We start from the raw sequence: 22,368 nt of genomic DNA, 5'->3' as shown, positions 1-22,368 counted from the left end.
CTGATTATTTTGTTAAAGTAAACAATAATAAATATCTGCAAAACTTCTTGTGAAACATAGACATTTTTTTTTTTTAATGATCAATGGAGGCAGAAGTATTGTATGTGAAAATCAATTACAGTTCATCATAAGTAAGGAAACTTTTCTGCAAAATATACTTAAAGTGGCTACAAATGGCTGACATGAGTGTTAATGCTTGACATATTATCCTGTTGGATTATTATTGTTGAATGATACAAACTATTCATTAATCTGTAAGCAGCAATATACAAGTGTAGCTGGTCAAGGAAACTAAATGTTTTGGTTTTAAAACTGAACTTCACTTTCTTTACATGGTGAGATAGAGCTTCAGGAATTTGCTCTTTGATGTAGAATCTTAATCTGTAAAGTAACCAGTAACAAAGTATGTATGTGAAGAGCTGTATGAAGACGAGGTACTGTAAATGGAAACACTCTGTACAATACAAAATGAACACAGTCAAAATACCTGTGTCCCCGACTGAACTGTCAGCGGTTGAGTTGCATTGTGGGTACCAGGTTTAGACTAAGAGGAAGACTGCATGAAATGAGAAAAAAGAGAGAAAAGACCTTTTGGTTCAATTTTACAGATTTCATATTATTTTGAACTGTCCGTCATCACTCTGTTAATGTAGGCGTGCAATGTTAAAATGGTGAACGGTTTCATTAGTGAGGACGGAGGGTGTAAGCATATTTATTTATTTACTTTAACTACCATGATTAAAGAAAAAGATGACTGTCTGAGTAGATGGATGGATGGATAGAAGAGAAAACACTAATCACAGATAAAATACACATAACACCAAAGAACTCGACATGATATAATAGTAAAGTCCTGTATTATCACACTCTGAGGTTGAACAGTTTGTAGATACAGATCTAAAAACAACCCTATGTTTATAAAACACATTAGATGATTTGTGATCTTGTCAAGCTTCACTGCACCTTGTACAAAGTGTGGTCTACATGCTTGTTATTCCCAGGCAGTGTGGAATGTACTGATGAGGTTAAAGGATTTATTCTTGCTGTTGTAAATTTTAAAAGACTGTAAACAGAATCTATGTTTTTGTCATCACACTTCCATATCTCCAACATAACCGTTAAACAGAGGCCGTCTTTTAACAACCCGTCATATATATTTCTGTTTTTCTTCTGCCAGTTTAGAGGTCTGTAAATAAATGTCAGCTGAAGCACCGTAAATCAGACGTATCGGTTTAGGGCCTCAGAGGAAATGATAGTAGCGGCGTGCTTGATTGTATCACCGGTCCTCGACATGTTTGAAAGACAGAGATCCTGCACATTGATCCACATAAACATGTGCATGTGTATCCAACATGGATCCTTACATTCAGAGGCCGCTCAATGTTGACGTTTATCCCAATGTAAAACAAATGGCGTTGTTCTGAATGTGTCATGACAGGATAACATTGGGCCGCTGGTGGCTGTGGGGGCTGTCAGCAGCACACGCTTTGTATCCAGGGATCTTTATAGCGTACGTCCTGGAGAAGAAGGAGAGAGCGCTCACAGGCTGCAGGAACGTAGTGTTGCTGTCAGGTTCAAATAAATAGGTGCCTTGAATTTGAGTTTTTTTGTCTTTTCTTGAACTGAATAACCAAGGTTGAAATGACGACACTTTTATTACCACAACATTTGTAGCGGGTTTGAAACCACTTAAATGTGGCTCTTGGTTTTTTAGAAAACCGACTCACTGTAAGGCCGTCTGGTTATGTACTATTTTCATTATATTTTTGGTGGAGCACAATCTGTCAAACTGAATCATATGTGCAAGTATTCAATCTAAATTAATACACCTACAGAAGTGTTATGCCTTTTAAACCCCATATGCCTGTATCCACTTCACTTTACTATTAGATTATCTTGAATTGTCTGCTTTCTCATGGGATATCGCTCCCTCCTATCTTGCTCTAACCCTTGTGCCCACTGCGCACGATACGTCTCCGCATAACCATGAACCTCCGGAGCCACAGAGGCGTCTGCACCTCGCTGACATTTATCACTATTATTCTCCTCCCTGTCTTCCATTTATTTGACAGTGTTTCAGGGGGAGTGTACACCTTTTTTCTCCCTCTGTCACTATCTCTCTTTGCATTCTGGACATGGCTGAATTGAAAAGGTCTGCTGGGTATAGGCGTCTGAGGGTCCTTTTCCTCCCACGCTCACTCACAACTCTGCAACAGGAGTATAAAAATGCTAATGCACTGACCAGACTTTGCTTTGTGCTCAACTTTTCTTCTGCCTCACTTGCAGGTATGTGATTCCTTCAGTGGATTCTCTTCCTTCCACCCACAAAATCTTCTATGAAATTAGTGTATAATTCTATGTAATTATACATATTATTATTATTATTATTATTATTATTATTAATGTTATATTATATTAGGTATCCATGGAAACTCTGGTCCCAATGCGTTGTTTCCCCCCTTTGCTTTTCAGATTGATGCTGTTCATTTTTCTGTATAGTCCACGTTGACATTTGGGCTTTTGATTGCGTCCATGACTCCAGTACATTACAGGCTCGGAGTGATTTTCTGTGATTGCGGAGTGCTGTGAAAATGTGACTTTAAGGACTCTGCTTTCTGGTCAGGACTCCCTCAGCAGAGAGATGATGCTTCGTGCTGCGCCCATCGTCGTCAGTTCTCAGAAATCAGACCTGAAAAGAGGCTCTGACCTCGGGGGGGGGGGCTTGTTGGAGGCAGCCTGGGGTAATTTACCTCTAATGGGCTCCCCTCAGGCTGCGAAATGAAATTCACCCACAGTTTAAAGAAATCCATCATGGAGTTCTCAAAGCATTCATTCTGATAGGCCAGACTGTTTGTCTGTCTGTCTTGATAACATTAACTCATTCTATTCATGTAGCTGTCCATCATTACCTGTTTACGGGACAAAACATTCAGGGTCATAGTAACCCTTGAGGACACTGAGGTCAAAAACATGAATTATGATCCTTGGCAGTTTGGATACAATTTTTAAATGTAAGACTGAAGATTCCCGGCTTCATCCCTGTAAGTTGCAATAGTTTTATCAAAACATGTAAAAGAATAATAGCAGCAGGAGACCCGTAAGCCATGTATATTTAATAACGCTGCCTGAGAACAGAGACTCAGCATCTTACTTGGAACGTGGAACTCCTGAATACACAGTCAGGTAGAACTGAAACAGTTCCTCAAAGACTGAATCTGTCAATTGATTAAAAAAACAACATAATTTTCATAAGGTTCAATTAATCATTTAAGTCAGTTTTATGCAAAAAGAAAACAAACATTTGTTTCCAGCTTCTCAAATGTGAGGATTGCTTTTTTCCAGTGTTTTAGAGTGAACTGAACTGTCCCCACCTGGAATAGAAGGAAACTGTATGACATTTTTCTATACTATAGGACATTTCTCCATGTTTTGTGAACAAAGAATTTTTGAGCAAGTAGTCATCAGATTAATTTCAAATGAAAATATATTTACAATTTTTAAATTGTGCAAATATTGTGTTGTGGTTCCTTAAAGAGAAGGGCTTATCACATGACTACCGCAGAACTTACAGTTAATTTGTGATTTCTAACAACTTGTTGACATAAATGCTGAAAAAGAAATGCAGTCACGAACTGTATTGTGCCAATGGCAAACTAAGTAGATAAGAAAGACTTTAAGAATCAATTGTAAATGTATGCATGTTTGTATGTGGAACTTGTGTGTATGTGTGTATTTGTGTGTGCTTCATTGTGCTGACTGGTTTATTGCTGTTCCAGGTGACGGAGCATGAGAACAGCAGAGTTTCAGGGTGCTGTTTTCAAGCACCACTGAAGCCACAAATTTGATTATTTTTTTCCCTCCACAAGTAGTTGAGGCCCCCCTCTCTATCTCTCTCTCTCTCTCTCTCACACACACTCTACACACACGCCGCCGCCACCTCCTCAGAGTTGGACGCCCTCTCCTCTGGTTCCACCAGTCTGCATTATGCATCTGCCATTCTGTTTCCATTCAACATCTCTTGTTACGGTGATCTAGCAGCGTTACGTGCTGCTCTGCTGAGGTTTGTATTGGCCCCTTTGTGGTACGTACTCTACATTTCACTCTAGTATCTTATACATAAAACATATACAGAGAAAAAAGAACGAGGCCTGAGCTGCAACTGTTCTGCCAGACACCATTTTGTCGTTCTAATGCTAAGGTGACGCCAGGGGATACCCAGTCATACTTGATCTACAAGTTTAAAAATAAAGAAAAGGTCCTTAGAAATGTCTCGGCTAAACTTTATTTATCCCCCGGTCTCTAACTCTCCCTCTCTTATTCTCTAAACCCCATTGAGTGAGACTGTGGACAGATTCTATCACATCAGGGGGAGATTAAACAAAGAGTCATAATGACACACTGAGTTTGATAATGGAACAATAGAAGCTCTTTCAATTAAAGTGCTTTCTCTAGAGAAATCTGCTTCAAAAGACTTTCCTTCAGTAACTTTGTCCTTCACTGTCTGTTTATCCATTTTGACATTTAAATCCAACTTTCTTTAACCTTCTTGCAGCCAGAATTCAATAGCTCTCTAACATCCTCCAATCAAAGTAATGTGAAGCTGCAAAGAGCCATAGACTGTGTAATTAGTGAAGACAGAAGTTTAACAAAAGGTTGAAATAAGTAGTTCTTTATACTATAACCTGTTTTTTCAGGCTTGTTTTAAATTAGCTATATTTATCTGAAACCATTAGTTGGAAAAAATTGCAGTAAGTGCTGCTATTTGGATAATTTATTAATAACTAAAAAAGCATAATGTAAAACAAGCGAAAATGCCAACATATTTTAGCTTATCATTGTTGAGTAATTTTCGATTTATGGACTTAAGTTTGAAAACTTTTTAATGTCTAAAACAATACAACGATACTCCTACTCGTCTTTTCCCCAAAGTTAGATAAGAAAATGTATATCACGCTCATATGTTTCTTTAAAATTGAATGGTTATCTGAGCTTAGCAGCTCTTCAGGCTGAAACCAAACCCACCCACCTACCTCTACTGCTCACTAGATAACACCTTATATTTAGTTGGCCTGTTCAAAGTGTCACTTGTCTTATTAAAGTTTTACAGGGGTTGCTCTTGGCTGTGAACCATTAAAAGCTGTTTCCCCTTGTTTGTATTTAGCAAACAAGGGGAAACAGGGGGTTTTATATTCTTTGCTGACTCTGATCAGTGCATTTCTAAGATTATTGACTTATTGCTTTAATGGCAAAAATAATGGATGCTGTTATCATGATCAATAGATATGTCAACTCTGTTGATGATGGAGAGCTGGGTTACAAACAAGCTTTATAGCAAAGGTGGGGAATCTTTTTTCGGCCATTTCTGTTTTTATAACATCCTCCGCAGGCCATACTAGAATATTAGACCCATACGTTACATCACAGTAACTGCTCCTACGGCTGGATCTGCTTTTTTTGATGATGCATCTGATGCCAGATGGTAGTGATGAGAATAATGATGATGATGATGATGATGATGATGATGATGATGATGATGATGATGATGATGCTCATGCTCGTGCTCATCCTCGTGCTCATCCTCGTGCTCATCCTCGTGCTCATCCTCGTGCTCATCCTCGTGCTCATCCTCGCAGTTGGTTTCAGCCAAAACAAGTTGTTAAAAGTTTCCCCTTTCCTATTGGCATAAATGGCTTGCAAAAACAAGCTCAAAGTCGGCAGTGTTCTCCTGCACAAAAATAACTATTTGGAGGAGGGAAAACATCTGTTGACAGTGCTAACCACTTAGTATCACAACGTTAGTTTACAATTTGATGTTTAATGTGGCCCAGAAGCTGGAGGCTCCCGACCCCTGACTTTATAGTGTATGTCTTGTAATTTTTAGATACTTAAGTAGTCAATGTTGTTGGTGGGAGAGATCACCGTCACGATAACCTCTATTGTTCATATCAACAATTAGCTTCACATTGTCATATTGTTTTGACGCAAACAGGCTACATACAGCATCATAAGAGAAACACATTGTGGTGTGAAGCTTCTCACAGAGATTTGTGTATAATTTGTATCCTACAGATCTGCTGTTGTCACTGTGATTTATGAGCATCCCGGATGGGGCTAAACAGCGTCCTCTCAGCCACATCTGTGCCATTCTCAGTGAGTCGGTTGTCGAGCTGTTGTCTCGGGCAGCATCTTGTCAAGTGTGATTTGCTCTCCAGTCCGGTCTCTTGAGCCAGAGGGCCAGCTGCTCCCAACTTCAGGGCCTGTTATCCACCGAGCCCCTCTCTCCGTTGCCTTTGGCCGCCCCCTGGTCGTCTGTCTGGCCTCAGATTTAGTCAAACCGCAGCGAGTTTACAGATAATTATCAGGCGACGGCCAGTTGGGTGGCACACATCCACAAGCCCTTTGTTGCTAATTGAATTAGGCCGCATGCTGGAACCAACGGAGAAATGAACAGTTTCCCCCAGCGAGCTGTGTGATTAGCGGACGTGGAGACGGGAGGTCGGCTCAGGATGGCGTGCTGGTGGTGTACATGGTGTCTGACTCGAGGCCTGCGTCACATTCATCCGGACACGGACGGGTGTTTCTGTCGGGTTCCATTTTATCACCTGTCAATGTAGAGCAGAAGATCAGAGCGTCTCTGAAAGGTTTAAATATCTTTATCGTTCGCTCCATTTGTTTTACAACTTATTGACCTGCTCGACATACAGTCAGCAGTATCCTTCGTTTTTCTTAAAGTTATCCTTTAGCTAAACTACAGTTAAACACAGAGCTATCATTTATATTTTACATTCACTCCTCTGGAAAGGTGTCATCTTAGTGAAGACGAAGAATGGCCCGGGTGAGGTGATGGTGTGCATTCCTCTAGATGTCATCTCTCTTGTCCTTGATCTAATCTTTGCACCATTCTGAGATCGTATTCCCCTTTTCCTTCACTCGTCCTCGTTTTTATAGCTGTCATCTTTTCAGCTCCTCTTTTTGAAGATGGATAAAAATGCAAACTTAGTGCATGTCTGAATGCTAAAGTGAAGCAAAGAGGGTTATATATATCGCCTCACTGTACATGCTGACAACCTCAATATTTTGTTGCCACCTTTCTTGTGCAAAGAAAATTTGAAAACCTCATAAAATTCATAGCATTCACAGCTGCTATTTAAATCTGACTACGGGATTGTGAGCGAGTGGGGAAATAATTGACATCTATGAAGGGAGAGAGATAAAAGCTAATAACAGACAAGTTAACGAGTGTTGCTCGTGTACGTGGGTAGTGTGTGTGCAGCACAATCAAACCTTTCTGCTGCACAGTTACTTCCATTCTTTTGCCCGCGTGTCTGATGCCGTTTATCTGCAGCAGAAATTGTGCCTGTGCTGCAGAAACTAGGCCATTTGGACTGAAGCCTGACATGAGTCCTGTGTGATGCTCGATGACTGCGGAGCACTCAGAGGTTTATTTCTGGACGCTCGGTGCATCATCTGCTAGCTCCGCTTGCCCGGCGAAGCTCGTGGCTTCACTGGTCTGCAAGTAGAGATTAGCATCGGTCTTTTTCCCACAGCATTGTGGGGATAGTTATGCAAGTCCGCGATGTCGCATTACGCCTCTGACGGCTCCGAACAAGTTATTTGCTTGTCAAATTAATTATTTATACTCACCTCTGTTGGATGTGAAAATTGGGTTGTTGTGCTCTGCAACGCAACAAATCCTTCATTCGCACAGAATTAAATTGAATAATAACAGATTGATGTCAGACCTATGTGAACATGAGAGCAGTGGATAAGACACACTCTATTATTTATAGTTTTACTGTTTTTAGTCCCATATTAATAATTTAGGGTGTTATACATTTGCGTTGCTTTGTTGTATCACGTTTGTATTATGTCTCTTTATGGCAACGTTTGGTTTGCTTGATATTACAATCAGCTTTTCTTCTGTTGTGTGTTTTACTGTGTTTACACATGCACCTTCCTCTCCTAACAAAAGACCATGTGGATTTATTCATCTCTCCTCTTCTCGGTCTCTCTCCTCTTCACCATGCTCAAATTACAATACCTTCTTTTGTGTCGGTGTGGGCCACAGAGACCATGCATGAAATATATTGGTCCTCGAGTCCCGCCATTTGACACGCAAGACATGGCTAACAGATTTTGTGCCATTTCCCATTTCTTCCAGCTCCTGTGCAAAGCTGACCTTTCCTGCCTCCAGGCTATATTTAAACCCTGAGCACCAGAGACTTATGGTGCCATGGGAAATTTTATTATCAGTGCTCTCCATTTGTCTGACTTAATTCCAGCGTGCTGTATATTTACACTCAACCGGGGCAAACAAGGGCGCCGGTGACAAACCCGCGACCATCAACATCTTAGCGGGGGTGACACCTGGTGATGCATTCCTTTGAACCGTGCTGAGGAGCAGAGATTATGGTTACTATTTACAGTGCACATCCCTCGCAGCAAGGAATAAGAGGAATGAAGAGAAAGAGGGTGATATTATTCCATCAAGTGGAGGGTTGACCAAAGAGTCAAGCACAGAGGGACTTGACATTTTGAAGAATCTCAGTTGGTAAAATGTCATAGATTTCAGCCACAGACGCATTGATCAGCCTTTACAGTTTGTCGTCATAACAGCGGAGAGTGGGTTGAATGGACTACATTAGCGTGCACTCACACACACACACACACACACACACACACACACACACACACACACACACACACACACACATACTCCATTGCACTTCTGGTACTTCTATTTTAGCAAGGACATTCATTACCAGCATGCATTCCCTCTTCCCTTCCACTAATCTTAACATCACAAACAAATTTCATCTCAAGTATTAACCCTCATTCAGCTCATTTAAAGTGTTCAGAAAGTAAAGACCGCCCAAAATGTCCTCAGTTTCCAAAAATGTCCCCACTCTGTGACGCATAGACTCAAAATGATCCTAACGAGTGTATTTGTACAAATACACAAACACAACACACACGCACACACACAAACACACATCTATCCATTCACTGACACTTTTTTTTACCCGCACTCTGGCAGGTCTGAGATGGGAGTTCAGCGGGTGCTCCAGGTGGACCTGAAAATGGAAAGCTTCCCGGAGCCGCTGGGCAGCCGATGGATGGCGTGGCAGGTGGAGTACCCAGCTAGTCGCGCCACCACTCAAGAGGTGGAGACGGAGATCCGACTGGCGCAGGAGGACCTGGCAGGCATCGTGCCCCTGGCCATGGTGAGTGATGCCACTTCCAGCTCGGTGCAACACCCAAATTGCCGGCAAACGCACTCATCACACTGAATGTGAAATCTGCGTATTGATGATATAGAAGGCCATGTTCTATTAATTCTAAAGCGCCAATCCCTGTTTGTAAATGTTTGCTCTCAGCACACAGATTAAATGCTTTGCATCTGAAATGGCTGAGTGCTGCTAGACTTGTAAGCATGAATGATGGGGGCCTCAGAGCGATGAACATATACATTATCAGGTCACTTGTTCTGTGTGGATGACATTGAAGTATTTCATGACATCACATGGATAGAAAGCAGGATATTTGCTTTTACATCATAGTAAAAGTAACTTACCTGACATTGAAGAACTCTTGATGAGAAAACATTTATACTGATAAAAACTTACCATGGCCACAAGCAAGGTCACACTGTCAGTTGCTGCTGAGCAGTTGTATGTTATAGTTATGTTACAAATGATAAATGCATACTTGTCCCACACCTGACGACCATTATAAACCCAATTCTTATAAAATTAGAAGGGTGTTCAGATCTTTGCCTCTCGTCATCTTAAAGAAAGTAAATAAATATCCCCGACCTGGTCGTTTATTCGCTAAATTGTATTTTTTGTGTAATACTGCTGACAATCAAACAGACAAACAAATGTCAATAAAAACACATTACTTTCTCTCTGGAGGTAATAAAACAGACATGCAAAATAAATAAAACACTCAAACCAAATTTGAATAGTTCCTAATTAGCTAGAACAAATTACTGCATATTCATTACATCACTAATAATAAAATCACGCAATACATTTATAAACAGTTATTCAGTAGAATTGATCATTTATGCTTCATTTGAACTTTGTTGAAAACACTTAAGTACATTTTGTATGAAATTAAATTAAGCACATATAATTCTATTGGTTGCAATTTTTAACAGAGCACATTGTAGTAGTGGTACATATACTTAAGTATTGAACCTGAATCCTTCCTCCATTACTGGTGCTTTGATAGAGCAGGCAGAGCTGTAATGTCTGTGCCCGCATAGTGTATTTAGGAGCAGGGCAGGAGGAGAGTGTCTGTAGCTCCCAGCATGCCTCAGATGGCGTCTGGAGGGTGGCTCTGGCCTGAGGGTGAGCCTGGAGCTGTGTCTCCCTCAGTGAGGCAGAGTAACTCAGTTGTGTAGATATACAAAAACTCCCCGTAAAGCTTCACACAGAGAGCCATTCACGCTTCTCCACAGCTTTGCTCAGTGACCTGTGAATCACTGCTTCTGATTTACATCCAGAGAGAAAAAGCAACATCAACGTTAATTGATGAAAGAAAAGGATGTGCTGTCACATCAGCAGCTAAATACTGCAACAAAGGTTGCATACATTTCTATTTTGGTGCTCCTGATCTGCACAGTACAGACCTGACTGTTGTTTCAATATTATTCTCTAAGTATTGCCTGTAGCTGTGCAGATGATAGATGCCTGTGGGTGGCTGTTCCTGAATACAGAGGGATGCGGCGCGAACTCACCCACTGATCCATTCTCAGGATAATTAAAGCTATGTGTCCAATGCTGCCGTGTAATTTTAGTTCTCTCCCTCACATCTATTTCATGTCACTGATGTATCCTCAGCCTTGCTCGAGGAACATATAGTTAGCTCCCACACCTTCCACTGGCAAAAGACTGCAAAGATGATTTGCATGATTATCTCGTAAAGTCTCAGCTCACAAAAGTGATTCAACCGAAGAATTGGTAAGAGCCTGCTCATTGAAGAACACATTCTAAAGAAAATGTTCATCATAAATTCTGATTGAAATTCATTTGGCTTGTCTACATATATAAATTCCATTATTGTTTTTGCAAAACAAATCTGTAAATGAGTGGACCCTCTCCAAAGTCTAGAATGCAATCATCAATCAATTCCAAAAGTGTCGGCTTTTTCTCTCTGATTATTTCGCTCATTTTACATTGAAGAGGGATTTTTTACAGCTCGCCATAAATCATATGATGTTTTCAAACTGACAAAAATCCATCTCAGTTAGCCTGATATTACAATGATTTGCTAAACTTGGCTAAATCTATTAGGGACAGGACAATTTAGGCAGAGGCCTCACAGGAGATAAAGATGAATGTGTACTAAATAGGTGATGGTTTGTGTTTGTGTGTGCGCACGTTTGTGTGTAGCCCACTGAACTTGTGACAGTTTTGTTGGGACCAAAAATTCTGAACCTCGGTGCTAGTTTCCATGTTCAGGAGAGTATCACAGGACTTTCTCTTTCATAAAAAGTACTGGGGGGGGCCCTATAGTGAGCCGAACCCCTTTCAGGCATTCACTGGATCCTCCATATCTTCTCTGGAGGAGGGGCATGAACGCAAATGTGAGAGTGAGGCGCTCCGCAGTTTCTACAGACTTTATCCGCCTGACTTCAAAGCATATAGTCCATGGAAATCCAGGCAAAGTCAGTGTGTGTATCAAGCAGGAGATCCCCCGCTGTGTTCACCATGGGGAAGGGGTTGATTAGGCTTCTAATGCACGACAGACACTAAAATGAAAAAAACTTGAAAGAAAACAAATATCTCCCGGTGGAAAAAGCAGTGACGTGCACATGGAAGACACTGAGGAAGATGTCAAGAAAGTTTGGTTATAAGAGCTGAAGACGGTGTCAGGGTGCTGTAAGTGTGATCAAATATATTGACAGATCAGTGTAAACCTTTAATACTATACTAATATTTTGAATCATCATTCCACACAAGAGCTCCTTAATTCCAGCCACCCTGTGCTACTTAACACACAGATACTTATACATGCAGACACATTCTGAACTCATTACCTCTGTCTTTCTCCCTCAGTCCCCTTTTCTCTCCCTCGCTCTGTCACACACACACACACACACGTACGCACGCACGAACACACACACACACACACACACACACACACACACACACACAAACACACACACACACGCATGCACGCACGCACACACACACACACACACACACACACACACACACAAACATGCACACACAAGGCTTTTGCAAACTGCGGGCACCAATATGAAAGAAGCACACAAGCGAGAAAGAGGAAGGCTGAATTAGATTACTTGAGATCATTGTGGCATGAAAAGGCCCACAGATAAGTTCCTCTCCCTCCCCTTTGCAACAATCCCCGCCGATAGAAAAGAGGAAGTAAGGTAATGTCGGAGAAGTGCTGTCAACCCACCTTAAACACACAGACACACACTCTCTGCCCAAAGGAAAACCCACTCAGTGATTCCATTAGAAAACCGGTCGCTGTGCACAGAAGTCAAGGGACTAAGTCGTGACTGAGCGGTGAAGACGCAGCTGCAGCAGACACATGAAGCTGTGGGTGGACAGAATATATGACAGTTACATGACCAGTATCAAAGAGGCTCACCAATGGGATGATACAGGGATGGTTAGACTGGGGAAGGATTTCATGAACCAAATATTGAATTACTTTGTTGGCGTGCACATTGTACAGTATGGGATTACTCTATAGCAGGGGTTTTCAACTGGTTTTGTCCCAGGGACCACCATTCTGACTAGAAAGTAATCCGCGGCCCACTGATGTGCCTACGCGCGCGTGCCTACGTGTGTGTGTGTGCGTGCAAGTGGATAAAAGGAAGTTTTAAAATTTGATTTTCCATGTTGGTTTTATTTAAAAACCTCAAACAAATCTACAAAAATGTGTAAAAAAATAAAAACTGTTGATTTTCAGTGCTGTAGAATTGAAAACAAAATTAAATTTAGTTTGTAGTGTACTGCATCTCAGAACCATATGTACGTCAATATATAACGTTCATGACTTAAATGTACAGACATGTAGCTGACATGTTGAGAGAACGTTAAAGTAACGGTGATCAATATCAACATAAACTGGGGCTACAACTGAAGAGGGAAGATGACAAAGTAATGCAGAATATGTAACAAATGATAATCATACAATATCACACAAACAATTGAGGCCTACTTAAGATTAACCTCATGATCACCAGCAGCAAATCCCACCTACTGCGTGAGTAGTACTTCTGTGTGTGTGTGTCTAGAGCAGGGATGGGCATAATTAATCGACGGTCGATTAATTGATCATTAAGAATTTCGTCTATGAAATAATTTTTTCATCGAGAAATTCGCTAATTACACATTTGACCACGGGGGGCAGTGTTTGAAAAAAACGCCACAGTCCTACTCAGTTACCTGCGACTGGCTGCGAGTTACCGTGTAGTTCCATTTCCAAAGTAAACATGAAGAGGTCACGGCGAAGTGTTGCATGGGACCATTTTGAGTTAAAAAATGACTTGCTCCACTGCCAACACTGCGAAGCTCTCCCAGAGACTGGGGGAGACGAGGAGCCTGCGTTGTCTGACACGGACGAGGGGAGCGCAAACACCGGAGCCACGGCCAGGCTAGCCAAGTTAGCACGGAGCTACCTGTGTATCAGGGCGACGTCAGGCCCCTCAGAGCGGGTTTTTCGGCGGCTTGACTCAGCTGCGTTCGCGTCTGACCCCAGAGGATGTTAACATGCTCATCTTTCTCAACACAAATCCGTAGGCTGGTGCTGAAGTTGTATGTGAGTTACTGGTTATTATTATGAAGCTTTCTCGACTCGGTACCTTGTTTGATAGTTTTGAGTTACATTTGGCAAAACCTGTCAGACCTAAGTATTATATATTTGTAGTTGTTGTTTAACATTATGTTTTTTTATATTATTATTATTTTATTTTGGAGAAAAAAAAAACGAGGGTCAGTTGTGTTTAGTAGCACCGGCTTCTAGCTGTCGGCTCCGCTGCTTAAGATTACGGCAGCGCATATTTTGTTCATCTTTTAATAAAGATCTCAATGAGGAAACACACTTTTTTTTTTCACTTTATTTTAATGTAGCTTATAAATAGTGAATTTTGGAACTTGAAAATATGAATGATTAATCGAAAATTCGTCATTAACTCTCCCGACGATCGACGAAGACAATTTAATCGAACGCCCATCCCTAGTCTAGAGCTCTCCTAAGAAATTGTTTCTCAACCAGCGAACGTGGTAAAGTTGATTTATTTTTCTTATTACAAAGTATTTGTTTTTTGCTCTTTTGTTTTATTTAATATTTTCATTATTAATTCTGCCCTTTTGGGCCTTCTTTTTGGGAAAACAAAAATTCCCATCATACAAACTGCGTCTGCAAGACCTCCTGAGAGTTTTTCTACCTAGCTCAACCGCTCTTCTACATCTACCTTTAACACTCATGCACAGGGGAAAATTGCTGGCAGTTTCTAGCCCCAAGCCGGTTTCAAGGTTCCCCTCATCACCTTTATTATTTTAGACATATTTTTCTTATTTTAATTTTTTTTCAGGATATTCAAGAGTAATCTGGAAATGTGTTGAAATATCAAAGCAAATTTCGTGGACCCCCTGCAATGCCGTCGCGGACCACCAGGGGGCCGCGGACCCCTGGTTGAAAACCCCTGCTCTATAGGGAATAATGCAGACCTATCGAATCCAAGATGTCTGCCTACAGCAGTTTCATATTTTTTTACAATTCAGCTACAGACTGATGTTTCCTGAAAACATCAACAATAGTTTGTCTCCACAACTCTTGGTCAAGCGTGTGTAAAGGTGGGACGTCCCGACAGAGGCTCCATCCCTGATGGCTACTGGGCAGACTCTGGCTCCAAATGTGCAAGAAGCAGAGTTTGTGTCTGGGATATTTGGGCTTCATTTCTGGATAGTGGGAGGAAGAAGAGATGGGTTCTTCATGCATACAGTCTATAGTCCTTTCTAGGAATTTTTGACCATCCACACACATTACATCGGCAAAATACCATTATGAGAATAGAGCCTCTCTGTATAGAGAATACAGTTTCATTCCACAGAGGCCCAAAGTATAGTTATAGATAAAGGCCACCTAGCACATTGTTGTGTCTACACTCAGGAACGTTCATATCTAACTCAGATGTCCCAGACAGAAAGGCACCAACTCCAACTATTTTGACCCAAGTAGAGGGAGACAAATGGGGAAGCTGTGGGAGACCCATCTTGAGACCTGGGATTTACAATTGCTGATGTTACTCTGTCAGCGTTTGCATGTTGTTCCACCTTCTGGTTTCCTTGATCCATCACGTCTGCATTAAATTCTTCAGCATAAGACATCAGCTACTGCCTGAGCTCTCCTTTGACCAGCTTCAAGGAAACATCCCAAACACGTATGGCCATATGGTCACATCCCTGTGAATGTGGTTCAAATGTTCACTTGGAGTCAAGGATGAACTAGATTTTTTGATGGCAGCTCAAAGTCACTGGCACTTGATAATTGTAAACGTGTAAACTAAAGAATTAATATGATAATTGGGCAAAGATACACTCAATCCCTTTTATTTAATTGTTAAAAATACTGGACAAAAATGGTTTAAAACAGTATAGTTGGCACAGGAATAAAACTGCAAGCTGTTAATTCTCTTTTCTTCTTTTAATTTAGATAATTTTATCCTTCAGAATCTGTAGATTAACTGTAGATGTTGTGCTGTTTCCATTCCGGAGGAGAACCTGCAGAGAACCTCTGTTCTCAGGCTGACTGAAAACTCCACCAGTAATGTAGGGCAGACAGTATGAAGCCTGTGAGGCAAAACCCTGGGAAAATTAATTGAAAAACCACTCTGCTGCTCATTAAGCTTTCTTTCTTTTTTTCTTCCTGAGCACACAGTTATAATTAATCTTTACTCAGATTAGCGTATCAGGCTTTTAATGAAGATCCTATTGAGCTTATCTCATCTGGATTTTAGCTGCTGGACAGTTTGAGGACAGAGGAATTTCAGGAAGGATAATTTTTTACACTGGACTTTGTTCAGAATATCAAGAAGATTAATATCGACTATTGCTTCAGGAAGCTTTGAAAGAAATATGATCGTCTACAGCTGCCTCTGTAGTGTATCTGCACATAAAATTGAACAGAAAGCCTTTCTCATATATTTGTTGCCATTGTTGTAGTTATTGTATTTTTTTTTGCAACAGTGGCGCATTATTATGATAAGTGATGTTGACAATAAATCAAGGTTACAGATGAAAGAAACAGGGAAAAGAAGTGTGGGGAGAGGAGAAGTGGAGTAACAGACTCTGAGGGGTTTTCAGAGATCCCATTGAGGGAGAAACACGAGGGGAAATTCTCCAATCTTTTTTAATCAAGTTGAGAGGGGAGACTTCACAGAGCACGCTGAAGGCATCTGTTGACAGAACAGCTCTGTGGTTTGGTTCTAGAAAAACCTTTCATCTGTAATTACCACTAATTAGTCTAAGAAGCTAAACTGTATTTTGTCATAATGGAATCGTGCTATAATCGTGTTTTGACCAGAAATAATCTCATAAACTGAATGAGGATCTGTTGCTGACCATGTCTCTAAAGGTTGTGATGTAATAAAGCTAATTAGTATAGTAATGGGAAGCTTATCTTGGGATTGATCACGTTAATGGACAATTACTCCAATGGTTCCTCAGACTTGTTCCCTGCACGTTTATGCTGCGTTCTGAATTACCGCGCCCTCGCTGGGATTGATTGTTATGAAAAGGTATTTTATTGCGTTTCCCCAGCAAAGTGCTGGAATCTGCCATGGGGGACACCTCTGGGAAAGCAGCTACATTGGTTTCAAAGACAACTTGTCCTTTTTTTCTCCGCTCCCTTTGAAGAGGACTCCTCCTGCGTGTTGTCACAGACCCACCTGTGCTGGGAGGACTCAGAGCGCCGCTCACCACTTTGTCACCGGTTTCAAACCGTGAAGCCACAGTTCTGCAAATGCAGCAATTATTTCAAACGCCCCAAAAAAATCAAACAACCTCTAAAAAGTCAGTTAGGAGCCAGGAAAATGCCTCAGAATGCTTTCTGTCAACTGTGAAGGTTCCTGCTTGTCTTCTCCTCTACTGCTTTTCCAGAGCTTTACTCCTTTTTTTCTCCACCTCCTAAATTTTTTCTACTTGCTCCAGACAAACATACATTAATTTTACTAACAATCTAGACTAATGTCACCCCCGCCTCCTTCTGTTGGCATCCTCGGTCTCACACATCACAGTGTGAAAGAGCTTTGTGTTTTTTGGGTCATCTTGAGATGGATCTTAAAGCCAATAATTGGATGCCTGCGCCGATTCCCCTGCACAGCAGGAGGCTGGTCCATTATCTTTTACCATTGTGAAGTAATACGCTCCTGTCCTGGCTGCCCTCATCATCATTACCCATGCTGTGGATGCCCGGTGATGGAGAGGGAGCAGGAGGACAGGGCATACATCATATCTGGACTCATCGGTCTTCCTGTCCCAGCCAAGACACCAAACTGTGCTCAGTCAGAGGAGCTGCGCGGCCGCAGAGATGAGGAGAAATGAAAGCAGCCGTTTGTATTCACATACCGCTCCAATGTATCGTTAAACAATACATCATCACCCCAGCCTTCTCTGGCCACTTCTGCTCTCACATGATAAAGTCATCTATCAACATCCCCCAATGAATGTTTCATTTTACTCCTTTCAATTCCATTCCCTCTGTTGCAGTGCACATCTCCTCTGCCAGGCAAGTGAAATCTGAAGAACCATTAATCAGACACATTGTTAGACATACAGACACAAGCACTCATATGCCAGCTAATCCTGCAGAACTGCATCATATGCACACAGAGTATTGTACAAGCTGTTTACCGGAAGAGCAGAGTGTACCTGATTTCCATTGTTCCATAAGCTCAGTCACTTGTCTTTAGTCTCTGTTGCATGCCCCTGCTGTTTTAGACAAGCAGGATAACAATGGCATCTTTCTTTCTCCACAAAGCATGAGTCATACGGTTTACAATAAGGGGCTGATGGATGGACCCCAGGCGAGTAATCCATTAGCATCTACCACAGCTTAGAGGCTGATGATGAAGTGGGAGCACTAATTGAGGCTGCTGCAGTATGCACATGTGGCATATACATGTAATGCTAATTAGGACAATAGACTGTGACGAATGCCCGGCTAATCCAGAACATGACTGGAGTCCTTCACGCTGCACGACTTAACATCTTCCTCGTCCATTAGCTCCTTAGACATCACAGGACGTAAAAAAGAAATTTGGCACGAACTGACAGTTTTGCTGTGACTGCACATGTACAGTAGCGAGGGAGTGAGTGGGGGGATTACTGTACCTTTTAATGGCACTGCTTCACAGTGTGAGCTAATCTCAAAAGAACAGATCCACAGATTTGATGGCCAAATCTGCCAGTGTAACTCAGGTATAGGATTATATGTTCTGAAATCCTTTTCAAATTGAAAGGTTAAAAGTGAGCCTGGTGTGTTTGTTCGTTTTTAAAGCGCACACACACACATCCTCTTTTGTTTTTGCGGCTTCTTTGAAGCTCACCCATTACAGTGACATCAGAAAATCTCTGTCTCCATTAAGAAAGCTCACCTTTGCAAAATGATTCTGCAAGCTCCTCCAGCGGTCAGGTCAACCGACTTGTTTTCTGTGCCGTCGCAATCCCCGGACGATGACCCGCGATTCATTCTCTGATTCATGTTAAGGTTTATTTTGCTGTGACTAGAGAAAATTATTAAGACCTGTTCCCTGTGGAACCACTTATATTCAAGTTTCTCTAACGGTATGCAGTGAACCTTCCTCCCCGATGCTGTAGCCCTCTCAGTTCTCCTAACCCTGTCGGGAATGGTGGGAAAAAGTTTGAACAGCATGGCAAAAGAAATGCAGGGCTGAAGTGAAGGGCAGATCCAGACTGACGGATCAATCTCAGAGTGACAGTGTCTGCACATGTCCATATCTCACATCCCCTCCATAATTGTTCCCGCATCACACTCCACATTCTGCCTCACTTCGATTCATTCTGACTTTCATCCCGGCCTGCTGAAGTTTGTGTATTTTTTTTGTCGTAATGGACTCTACAGTGGAGATGACCTTTGTGTCTGCTGAGAGAGGTCTGTGTCCAGAGGGCAGCTAAGCTGAGCTAAACCAAGCTAAGCTGGCAGTATGGATCTCGATCAGAGACGGGTGAAGAAATCAGACAAAGATCAGGAGGTCATCCCCCTACAGGCATGGTTGGCTGTTGGTGAAGAACTCTTCATCGATCGTGTGACTGTGATAGATATCGGGCTGAAATTGAGGAGACTGGCGCGAGCAGAGTTGTTTCCCTGCGTCCTGGCCTTAGGGCACTGGCTCTATGGGCGAACAGCAGGGGTGTGAAAAAGGCATTGCTGCAGCAGCACCGCTCAGAGCACCCGCCAGCTAACTCCCCCGAGTCCCCGCCGCTCTCTCACTCATCTCATGGTGAGCAGAGGGTTGCTTCTGTCCCTGGTGTCTGACCTTGATTCTTCGAGAGCCGAGTCTGACTGTTGTCGTAATCCACTGGGGACACTCGCTCCTCCCTCCTGACCCGTTGATCTTAATGTATTACAGGTATGGTATTCATGAGGATTGAGGCGATTCGTTCTATAAACTTAAAATATAGTGCTTCCACGTCCGGCCATGTTTTATTCAAAAGCTCCTTCTCACCACACAAGGTGCATTTCGGGCCACTTGGCTCCAGAGCATGGCTCCGTCCTTCCTGCACCAACCCTCAATAATAATTCCTCTTTTGAAATTCGACTTTAAAAGCACAGACACTATTAAGATCTCTCTAAATGTACTTTATATCACAGACAGGTGGGTTCAGACAAGATGCCTTAAAAATGCCTGGGAGCAGCCTTACACTGTTTCCTTCTAAAGCTAAAACAGTGCAGCTTGATATGATTTCAGATTCCTAATGCAATTAATATTTGTTGGGGGATTTGTCCTGTCAGCAACGTGTCATTGTGACACCTCCCTGCAGTCAGTTTACCCATAAATCATCTGTACTCATAAATAATGTACAGTTGAGAGCTATTCAATGTGACTGAGAAAATCAATACTCTCCATAAACTGTTGTCCGAATTCTTTTTAAATAACCGACCGAGCAGCTCAACTTAAAAAGTGGGAGTTTCTGAATACGTCATTGACCGCCTTTCTTTTGAAGCCTGTGAGTGAGGGAAGAAATGCGACATCAATGTTCCTACCACTGAGTCTATTGACTTCAGGAATTTCTGTTTATTTTTACTCCAGCTGCTCTTGGAATCGTCTGGAGGTTTCAGTGCAAACCGTTTTGTCTTTTGATGTTTTCTTTCTGCTCCGCCCAGTCATTATGGTTTTATCCTCAAAAGTCAAGCTCAGGACATGTAGAAGGAAGATGCTTCTTTTACTCGTGAGTCAGGGACACTTGAGGGAAGTGGTCGTACAGTTAGATTTATATATATATGATATTTGAGAGATGTCAAACAATTCAAGCAGCGACAAGGAATGTGATGGGGAGCCCACCCCTGAAGAGACGTATTTCCACATCTTAGAAAATATTTGTATTTGCTTTATTGATAGAAATAAGGAAAAAAGATGACTCGAGTAAATGAGAAGCTACGGCTCTGACAGGCTTTTGCTTCATTCAGCGTTATTACTGGAAGCAGGAGGCAACATCCACCCTGGCTGGTAAGTTGTGCTCTTACAGGGGATTATGGACTGTCTCCAGCCACACCGACTTACTGTCACTGTGTCTTTGCTTGTCAGACAAGACACTGCTTCCAGCCAAGAAGCAGTCCAGCAAACAACTTTCCATTAAGTATCTGGTTTATATTTAGATATTATAGTGATAATAAAAAAAACAAGATATATAATAATATAATGTTTTATGTGGAGGTGCTTGTAGGCAGATTTTGTTTTTATATTTGGAAAAAGCCATTTTGACTGTTTCCTCCTGCCCCCGTTTTTGGGCTTTTATGGTATGGTAGGATTATATTTACCATACAGACAGAGTGGTATCAATCACTCTCTTTCCTGAAATATTACCATCGTAAATGCATACATATAAAATGTAATTCACACAAAAATATTGTGAGATATAAATGCCTTTCTGCCATGTGGACTGTGTGATTAGTAAATAAATTTATTTACTATGAACTTTACAATTTCTTTTAAATAAATTGTACTTTTAGGTCAACTCAACTGTGCAATTCTTTAATTATGTTATTGTTTTGGTTGATGTTTCTTCTACTTGTCCGATACAAAATTGCAATTAATAGAATTGTATCGTATTGTCACCTGCTTGAATATAATTGGACAAAGCTTGTCAACTGGTAGCCAAGTAGCAGATCAATTTGAAGCATGAAAAAAGCAGTCAATCATGTTTCTCAACCCACGTCTGTCCAAAGATGCTCTGGTCCTGGTAACGTTGAAGATGAAGCAGATTTTGATCTGTTCAGGGGCGTGGCCACGTCTTGCCTCTGCCTTTTAGTCAAATAGCAGCTTGAAATAAATCTTGTTCCATTAAATTGAGTGAATATGTGGTTTGCATTCATGACTTCTTTATCTCTGTCTGTTGACATGTGATATTTAATTGGTTTCATATTCAGCAGAACAGGAGGCAGAGGGTGTCACCTTAGATTGGAATAAACAATATTTCTACCGATTAAATATTGTATTGCCGTTGGCTGAATTGTTTGCAACTGAAATCCATGTGAATGCAGGGGAAGTCCAACTGATTGTTTTCTACAAACAACCATTTGTAGTTTAGAATTGCACACTCAAATCTACAATCTGACACAATCTGCACATATCTATCTTTAATCAGCCCAGATATTCAGCCACTTCACATATCATCACTTCAGTGTGTTTGACCTACCATACTCTGACAGGGAATTAAGTGCCTTTTCTATAGTGTCTCTTAATTACTGAAGGAAGTACCTATTGAAGTGGCCCTAGATGTGGCTGCTAATAACAAGCCACCAGTTCACTGTGTCCCTGTGATCCTCAACATGATATCTCATTACCTCTCCTTTTAAACCGACATTTTCTCGAGCAGATCCACTATCAAAGCAGCCATCAAGTTCATCTCATTCCAACCGGCGGTAATGAGCAGATCAGATCTCTGACCGGCGTGCACCTGAGAGTGCTGCTGAAACGCAGTTAAAGTTTTTTTTTGGAGGCAGCGAGCGATGACTGCCGAGTGGAGATGGGTCACCTCTATCCTGTCAGCCAGGAAGAAACAAGGAAAAGGGAGAACGAGAGGAGCTGGTTGACCCTTGGAGGGGCGAGTGTGGTCAGGGAAGAGCAGCGAGCAGGAG

General features: G+C 41.6%; 1 protein-coding gene across 1 annotated transcript in view; it reads left to right on the top strand.

Annotated features, from left to right (window-relative positions):
• The window catches only part of si:dkeyp-14d3.1 (transmembrane protein 132C), a gene marked incomplete at its 5' end in the record, with an annotated part of 118,973 nt that overhangs the window by 69,035 nt on the left and 27,570 nt on the right, over positions 1 to 22,368 (top strand). Inside the window, one exon of the mRNA XM_053421887.1 lies at positions 9,038 to 9,224. Within this exon, the coding sequence (XP_053277862.1) occupies positions 9,038 to 9,224 (187 nt within the window). The remainder of the gene's footprint in view (positions 1 to 9,037; positions 9,225 to 22,368) is intronic.

The sequence above is a fragment of the Pleuronectes platessa genome, chromosome 4 (assembly GCF_947347685.1).
Source record: "Pleuronectes platessa chromosome 4, fPlePla1.1, whole genome shotgun sequence".
Taxonomy (NCBI): Eukaryota; Metazoa; Chordata; class Actinopteri; order Pleuronectiformes; family Pleuronectidae; genus Pleuronectes; species Pleuronectes platessa.
This window is presented reverse-complemented; position numbering and strand designations above follow the sequence as displayed.